The 8,537-nt window shown below is 41.1% G+C and overlaps 3 protein-coding genes and 1 long non-coding RNA gene across 4 annotated transcripts in view; 2 read left to right on the top strand and 2 right to left on the bottom strand.

The window, feature by feature from the left end:
* The window catches only part of LOC104825994 (late embryogenesis abundant protein 3-like), a 1,642-nt gene extending 889 nt beyond the window's left edge, over positions 1–753 (bottom strand). Inside the window, exons 1-2 of the mRNA XM_010558479.2 lie at positions 355–753; positions 207–267 (exon numbers count right to left, since the gene is read on the bottom strand). Of these exons, the coding sequence (XP_010556781.1) occupies positions 207–267; positions 355–585 (292 nt within the window). The 5' untranslated portion in view covers positions 586–753. The remainder of the gene's footprint in view (positions 1–206; positions 268–354) is intronic.
* Positions 754–1,681: 928 nt separating this feature from the next.
* Positions 1,682–4,388, top strand: LOC104825992. The gene is made up of 3 exons (XM_010558478.2): positions 1,682–2,035; positions 2,186–4,076; positions 4,172–4,388. Exon 2 carries the CDS (start codon positions 2,461–2,463, stop codon positions 3,106–3,108), a length of 648 nt encoding a protein of 215 aa, XP_010556780.1. The 5' UTR covers positions 1,682–2,035; positions 2,186–2,460; the 3' UTR covers positions 3,109–4,076; positions 4,172–4,388.
* Positions 4,270–4,668, bottom strand: LOC104825993. Its single transcript, XR_773679.1, has 2 exons — positions 4,581–4,668; positions 4,270–4,487 (listed from the first exon to the last, which is right to left on the bottom strand). It is a non-coding gene; the product is annotated as an uncharacterized LOC104825993 (long non-coding RNA).
* Positions 4,669–5,005: 337 nt separating this feature from the next.
* Positions 5,006–7,586, top strand: LOC104825991 (pentatricopeptide repeat-containing protein At1g03100, mitochondrial-like). Its single transcript, XM_010558477.2, has one exon. The coding sequence runs from the start codon at positions 5,028–5,030 to the stop codon at positions 7,377–7,379; it is 2,352 nt and encodes a 783-aa protein (XP_010556779.2). The 5' UTR covers positions 5,006–5,027; the 3' UTR covers positions 7,380–7,586.
* Positions 7,587–8,537: the final 951 nt, after the last annotated feature.

The raw sequence follows: 8,537 nt of genomic DNA, 5'->3' as shown, positions 1-8,537 counted from the left end.
GGCTATCGTGACTTTGCTCCCCACGTTCATCTCGTTCAGAGCGGCGGCAGCCTCAGCTGCGGCTGCAACTCCACCTGGCACAGTCTTGCCACCGGTGACTATAGTTTCGGCCGTATGAATAGCTGCGGCGTCCTTACGGTCCACCGGCTTATCGCCGATCGATATAGCAGCCGCTTCCAACGCCTCCCCTATCGTCACTGTGTCTCCTCCCGCCGTGCCCTCCGGATCTTCCTCCTCTTCCGCCGGATCCACGAATTTCCCCATAGCCTGTATCTCATGCATATATACGTATAGCACATGAGTATATTTGTATACGTGATACAGATTACATCTCGTGTGATCGATATATGGTACCTGTTCACGGATCGACTCGGTCGTGGCTCGGTTGTTGAAGTTGGCCGGAGATGATGGCATGGTCGAGGCCGAACTGCCTGTCAGGGTCTTCTGTACATCGGTGGTCTGAACCGTGGCTGCATCTCCGGCTGTGACTGGTGGGTCATCAGCGATCTCCGGGTCTGAGACGTTGAAAACGTCGTGGCATTTGATCGGATCGCGTGGCATCTCTGGTTGTTGTTTCTGAGCCATTCCTGTTAATTTCCCGTTTCTTCTCCCCAAGTTTTGCTATTCGGGCTTCCTAACTTTTTTCCTTAGTTTTTGGATTGGGCCTCCGTGTCCGATATGACACGTGGACTTCCCATGCATTAACACGTCGGCCCTAACCTAAACTCTGATGACAGGGCTACGTGGAAAATGTCTAATTTTTTAAAATAATTGAAAACCATCGCAAAAAAGGCTAAATTTTATAGTGGTTAAACCATTCTAGAAACAATAGTTAAATATTATTGCAAAAGTTATAATCAATTATTTCAAAAAAGAAAATAAAATATTATATGGCTCATCAATAGCAGACAAAACAATCGTGATTATCTGTCTTTTGATCTCTCAATAATTCAACTTTCCTTTGTTTTGTTGTTTGTTGTTGCAATACATGGGGTGCATCTTCTTTCATAATTGCCATCTCGATCATTTCTTGAATTATATCAAACCTAATCGAGCATAATAATATATCATAAAAAAATAATTTTTACACCAAATTAAATAAATTTGCAATAGATATAAAATAATAAATTAACTAAGAAATAAATGCATTTTTTAAAAAAAATACAGTTTTTAAATAAAAATCAAATCTATAGCGAATAATACCAGAATTTAATAATTAAATTCTGATAAAAAAAACAAATATATAAATTTTTTTATGAAACCGTACAAAATTTAGCAAATTGAAATAAGAAATAACAAGGTGAAACAGAAATAACCACAGAAAGTTTACATTGCTTATAATGTGTGCTTGTAAAACTACAAAAGACTTGAGTATATCACATAACTAAGTAATTATTGTAAGTTTCAATAAAATCCTATTAATTTAAAGCATGATACGTTTAGATTTCAGAGGACGTGTCATCTGGCATCTTCTTCACACAAGTTGAGCATTATTAAAAACAAAAACATTGTGATTTATTTAATGTTATTTTTATTATAATGCCATTGTGTTGTCACGTAGAGGCTTTCCCATGCATCGAATAATGATATTAACGTTGAGAAAGCAGGCCGACCACCCAAAGGAAATTGATAAATATTATTTTATTAGTCCTTAAAGTCTGGCTGACGAGATGGGTGCATAGCTTTGGAAATGATTTTTTTGGTTATGTGCTAAATTACTTCTGTACCCCCAATCCCCAAATAAAGAAGACACGAGGGCAAGATGGTAAATGAACAAGTCCAATGGCGTTTGTGTAAATAACCTCCTATCCGTCAGCACATAAGCAGTGTAATGCTACTGCCGTTTGCCATCTCTCTCTCTCTCTCTTTTTCATTTCTCAGATCTGTAGGATCGTTTCTTTGAAGCTTTAAAACCCTAAAAACGATTCCTTGCCCTGAAAGAGAAGAAGAGTATCTGAATCTCTCTCTCTCTCTGATATCACGGATTGTGTTGGGGGTCTTCATATTTTTCAGCTCACCCCGGGATCGTTTCCAGGTGATTTCTCGGCCATGGAAACTGCTATGCTTGCATCTTTTCTCAGGATTTTGTTCTGCTTTTTTTTTTATCGATTGGGTTTGTTGCTTCGTACATGGTGATTTACTGGGGGTTTTCCTTGTTTTGTATGGATGATTTTTTTTTCTGCAGTTGAGAGTAGTTGGCCATCTGATTCTGTGATCCGCGATTGAATCTGATCCCGAGGAAGATCCTTTTCATTTCTGATCGATTTTGTGAAGACAACGCGTCGATTGACCGAGGGAACGAACCAACTCTGACGATTTGATCCGCTTGTGTGGTGATGACTGAATCTGATTTGAGAGGAGAATCTGAGAAATATTAGTTTTCTTGAAGTATTTGACCTCTAGGTTTATTGTAGTGTATGATCTAGTGGATTTCCAACTGTTGACCGAGTGTTTGCCCCAATGGAAATGCTTTTTGTGCCGACAGAACACAGGAATCAGTGTGATGGGAGGGTCAAGTCTTATGGACCTGGTCGTTTCTGGCCATCTCCATCGAAAACGTTTAGGCAGATAAACTGTAGGACATTTCAGTCCGGGGAAGGGTTGCTCCCAAGGCCAAACAAGGCTTGTTCTACTTCTGTAACAAGATCTGCTCCTCAGTTTCAGTCTCCTGCTGCTGCTTCTTTGACTAAGTCTCCTTCTCCTCGGTCGGTATCTCCTCGTGCTAATCTGATCTCTGTTGACAACGTTAAAAGCTGCCCGATTCCAATCACTAGTAAAGGTTCCCAGATTGATGATAGGTGTTCTAGTGGATTCCTTGAAGAAAGTAGAAGCCCTTCTAGTTCTGAACTTTGGGCGGGGCCTACTTATTCCAACTCTCCGCCTCCTAGTTCTGTGCCGATTCCTAAGTTCTCTCTCAGGCAAAAGAGAACTGTTTCGCTGAATCTGCCTTCTTCTGATACTCTTGTTGATGTTCGCCCATTTGCTAAATCTGCACCAGCTTCCCCGACGAGGGAGCACAGCTCTTCTGCTGAAGAATTCTTTCTAAGCACGGATTCTGCGACTAAGACACTACGTCGCATTCTGAACCTTGATATCGCAGACAAATGAGAAGCAGGAGCCTTGCTCTCCTGTAAATTATCAAATAGGGAGCTGGGTTAGCTTTAGTTTGTATATATAAGAATAAGGTGTTAGTCACCAAGCTGGTGAGTTTATTTACCTTTTCATGGTGATGGTGGAGGAACAAAGTAGCAGTCTTGGCATTGGCAGGTTTGCAGTTTCTGGTTTTCCTATGTAGATGGTGGTGTTAGTGGTGTAGAATGAGATCGTGATTTGAGAAGGTGATGGACAGGGAGGAAGTATATGGAACTTGTGCAGGGAAATTGAATGTATGGGTGACCTGAATCTTGGTTTGGCATAGGATGGCACAACTTACCGGTCTCAAACATATTCACTTAGCTTCTTCTTGCCTTGGCCTTCCTAGTTTCTATGTAGAGCTGTTTATTCCTGGTAGCTTCTTCTAGAGTAGGATATATAACATCTTGATAACCTGTATATGCCTTAGATCTTTGAATTAGTTCCTGACTAGATTTCTTTCGAACCTAAACCTCTGTCCCTTCTAAGCCTGTTTCACCCTGGGTAGTACTAGTTCCTATAGTGTTGTCTTGTATTTCTGTTTGCGTAGACCTTCTTCTGTTTGTATCTCTTTTCTTACTTTCTTGGCCTCAGTCCACATAGTCTCAGTCATCAAGTCTTCCCTTCCTTCTACACCATTTCTCTCCAGCCTTGAAAGTGTAAATCTGTCATTTGCTCACACCCTGCTAAACCACTCTTCCTCTTCGTCACTTCTCCGTTTTTTTTTAAAAAGAAAAGTGGGAAGAGGTAGTCAGACTAATCATCCTCTTTGATTGTTTCTGCCCGGTAAGTTGTCCAGTGCGGAATCATGCTGGTCACACCCATCGTTCACTTCTCATACATCTGCTGAGATTGCTGCTACTCTTGTTTCTCCTCATTGCCGGTCTTCCCAAAGGCTCAGTCTCCTCAGAGTTAACCGATCCTGCTGCACAACTGCTTACTAGGTACTTGCATCTCTTCACTTCCAGGTATATAGAGTAAGATTGAATGTCAAAGACAAAAAATATTGCAACTTATACACGTGATTGATTTGTAACAGGGTACGTATCGTAGGTGGATGTGCCTTGCCTGGTTATGAGCTCTTTTGGTGATGCCTTGTCTCTGGTCCATGCTTAGGAGTCTGTTTCATACTCTGTGTTTTGCCGTTTCCTTTGTGGTCACTTGTCTTTTGTAGCCTTTCAGACAGTGTTTGCGTCTTGTGTTGATGGACATGCCCCCCAGTTCCCTTGTTAATGTCATTCTCAGTTTTTTTGTTTTTTTAGCCTGTTGCATGACGTGTTGTTCCTATGCGTATGCGCTCTATTTTCAAGTGAGCCAGATTGGAAGGTTCCCATGAACTTATGCAAGATTGAAGACTGAAAACTAATGAGAAAAGCATGCGACTTTTATCTTACCAGAAGAAAACTGCCCAAAAAGAAAATCTTTAAAGGAAAAAAACCCTACTTTACCTTCTCATAAGGATTCTTTTGTCATTTCACATTTATATTGTGTTTGTGAGAAAAATTGTTTTTTACTGCTCAAACTTTTAAGCGAAACCCCGTAAACCCCAAGTTTCTATAAGAGACGTTAGGAGGAGGGTTTTTGAACAATCGTTTTCTCTTCCTTCGGGCCTCATTTCTGCTGTCTGGTTGGGATAATCTTGCTCTTGTTCGTCCAAAGGTTCCTTTTTTTTTTGTGCATGGCTTCAGATTTGGCGTCGGTCTCGTGTTGTCCTCTACTTGCTCGATGAAATGGCCCAACGAAGCTAAACGTCAATCCCCAATTACTTCCACAGACCGCGGGAGAATCTTGGCTTTAGTGCTCTGTCAAAGATCGAGTCTTTTTTGTTGTCGTGTCAGGGCTCGTCTGAAGCTTGACCCTTTAGTTTGACTGGTTCTCATCGGTTGAAAAAAACAATGCTTTCATGGAGGATCGCGAAGATCCGGGCAGTTTCGGTATGCCCATCTCGATTTTATTGTCTGTTTCGTGGGGTTTCTGGTGATGCTGCTCCATCTGAAGTTGATTTGGGGTATAGTTTAATGGGCAAGATTATTGTCTCTCATGCTAGAAGAAACCTCATTGTGCTATCTGGCAACAGTAGTCGCGTCAGGTTCGAATCAAGGTATTCCCATAAAGCAGAATCATTTTCCACCGTCGCAGGATCTATATTAGTTCAGCCAAAGGATCCTGCGAAACTCAATGAGGAGATTCAGATTGCTGTTGATGAACGTAGATGTGATGATGCCTGGAGGCTGCTCGAACTATACATGCAGACGGAAGGATACCCTCCAAAATCTGTTGTGAACAATGTTTTGGTATGTTTTGCTGAAAGCCTTGATTCCAGTTGGCTAGAAAAGGCGTATGGTTTGGTAGAACGTTTCTTCGAGGAGAGTAAACAGAATTTGCTGGAAAAGGAACCTCTTATATATCTGTCATTGGCTCTTGCCAAGTCGGCCATGGTGGTTCCTGCATCGACAATATTGAGAAAGTTAGTGAAAACAGAACAGTTTCCTCATGTGAATGCTTGGTCAGCAGTATCGGCTTTCATGTCGCTTACAGGCCCGGGAGCTTATCTTTCCACCGAGTTGGTTCTTGAGATTGGTTACTTGTTCCAGAACAACAGGATCAATCCCCGTAACAAAAGTAATGCACCTTTGCTTGCAATGAAGCCTAATACCTTTGCTTTCAACACTGCTTTGGCTGGTTGTTTGTTGTCTGGGACGACACGAAAAGCTGAACAACTTCTAGATATGATGCCAAGAATAGGTGTAAAAGCCGACCTGAAATTATTGATTGCGATGGCTCGGCTCTATGAAAGAAATGGGCAGAGAGAAGAACTGGGAAAGCTTCAGAGATATATAGACGATGCTTGTAACCTAAATGAATCTCAGTTTTGGCAGTTCCACAATTGCTTGTTTCTGTGGCATCTGAAATCTGGGGATCTCGACTCTGCTTCGAGATTGATTCTGGAAATGCTAAGAAAGGGAAAGATGGCTCGGAATTCACTTGGGACCGCCATTCTTGGACTGGACACTGTGAATGGTAGATCAAATCCTGGAAAAGTTGCTGGAGAAGGAACAAAAGTACCCGATGGTCTCAAGAGTCGAGCATTTTCTACAAACAGTATGATTTCATACGAAGAGTTCTCTAGAGATAGAAATTTCTTGAAACTTGAAGCTGAGGCAAAGGATGTTCTTTGTTCTTTGTTGGCTAAGTTGCATCTGCAAGTTGAGTTGATTACCCCAGAATATGGTACTCTCCAGCCAAGTGAAGGAATTTTTGTGAAATTAGCAAAAGCTTACTTACAAAGTGGGAAGATAAAGGATTTGGCTGAGTTTTTGAAGAAGGCGGAACGTGAAGATGCCCCTGTTTCCAGTGAGAACTCAATGCTGATTAACATTATCAATTCATGTATTTCACTGGGAAAGTTAGATCAGGCCCATGATCTTCTCAATGAGATGCGTATGACTGGTGCAAGAACCGGCGCTTCTGTATACTCTTCTCTTATGAAAGCTTACTGCAAAACAGATCGAACGAGAGAAGTGACATCACTCCTGAGAGATGCTCAGAAAGCAGGGATTCAGCTAGACTCAAGCTGTTATGAAGCACTAGCCCAATCTCGGGTAATTCAGAAAGATAATCTCGGAGCTCTTAGCCTATTCAAAGAGATGAAAGAGCAGAACTCACCGAGAGAGGGAAATCAACAATTCGAGAGGCTGCTCAAGGGATGCGAGGGAAATGCAGAGGCAGGACTAATGTCAAAACTCTTGAGGGAAATCAGAGAAGTGCAGAGTTTGGAAACCGCAGTTCACGATTGGAACAACGTGATCCATTTCTTTAGCAAGAAGGGGTTGATGCAAGATGCAGAGAAGGCCCTGAGGAAGATGAGAAATCTCGGGCATTCCCCGAATGCTCAGACCTTCCATGCAATGGTCACAGGGTATGCTGCCATTGGAGGTAAGTACAAAGAGGTAACGGAGTTATGGGGAGAGATGAAATCGAAAGCTGCTTCGATGAAGTTTGATCAGGAACTGCTGGATTCAGTTCTGTATACATTTGTTAGAGGAGGGTTCTTCGCAAGTGCAAACGAAGTGGTGGAGATGATGGAGAAAGGAGATGCGTTTGTTGATAAGTACAAGTACAGATCACTCTTCTTGAAGTATCATAAGACACTGTACAAGGGGAAGGCACCAAAGATCAAGACAGAAGCAAAGGTCAAGAGGAGGGGAGCTGCCTTAGCATTCAAGAAATGGGTTGGCTTGTCTTGATTCTTGAAACTCTAAAGGAAGAACCTTTTGCAATCAGGGATAGATATAAGCGAATAGTAAGGTCATAATGATGTATAACTACCATAATTATTAGGTTTTATCAAAAGGGTCAGTTTTGTTTTAGTTCTCAAGAGTTTTATGATGATGATAATGATGATGGGGCCAACCCGAAAGAGAAATTAGGTGGCAGGTGGTTTCCTAATTGGCTTTTCCAATTTAAGGACAAAGATTGTCCTGATGAAAACTATTACCTTTATTGTTTTCTGTTCTGCATAGTAATAATCAGATAATGAAAAAAAAAATCTCATCTAAAGATAAATTAATTTATTATAATATATGAGATTGTTATAAATGTAAAATTGAAAATATAAGTTGTTTCCTAATTTCCATTCAAAAAATTAAAACTTTCCATTGACGTTCAAAATTAAACGATATTGGATAATATTCTTTATTTGATGAATAGTTTTTCAAAAAAAAATTGATGAATCGATTACAAATCAAGATGACGTGTGTGTGTATAATACGTAGGCATAGTCGGGCAATACGGAACGGTCCCACGTCCGACGTGGAGGAAGTACAAAGGGTGACGGAAGTGGACCGACCCGACGAAAGCTCACACCGTCCAAAGGCGGCCTCTGCTTTGCCTCTTGATTGTGACGCCAAACCCCCCTAATGTCATGCCAAAGATTCTCTCCCTTTCTTCCGCTAATTTAATCACCCTTTATTGAAATTATTTTTAAAAAAATATAACGCAGACAAAAAAACAACAACTACGGGTGCACTGAAAATTCTGCAACGGTCACAATATCTGTGATTAAATGTGTTGGATTGATGGTATTAATTGAGAAAATCATTGAATCAATTATTTTTTTTTTTGGAGAAAAGAATAAAATAAGTTATGGATACGGAATCTTCTCTTTCCAAAAAAATACATTCATTTCGATCCCGAGGAGAATTCCTTATTTTTGGGGAGAACCGTGTTTGAGGGTAGTTTCGTCATTTAATAGATTCTCTCTCTCTCTAAGGCTTCTACCAGACCCTTGATCAGAGCACTTCACTGCGAAAAGAGCAAAAGCGCCGAGTTAGAGAGAGAAGGAGAGATCTAGAAGAAGATGGCATGAGGCATGCGGAGAAAGAGAAGCCGAAGCTAATCGGAAG

Source organism: Tarenaya hassleriana, unplaced genomic scaffold, assembly GCF_000463585.1.
Source record: "Tarenaya hassleriana unplaced genomic scaffold, ASM46358v1 Cleome5, whole genome shotgun sequence".
In the NCBI taxonomy this organism is placed as follows: Eukaryota; Viridiplantae; Streptophyta; class Magnoliopsida; order Brassicales; family Cleomaceae; genus Tarenaya; species Tarenaya hassleriana.
This window is presented reverse-complemented; position numbering and strand designations above follow the sequence as displayed.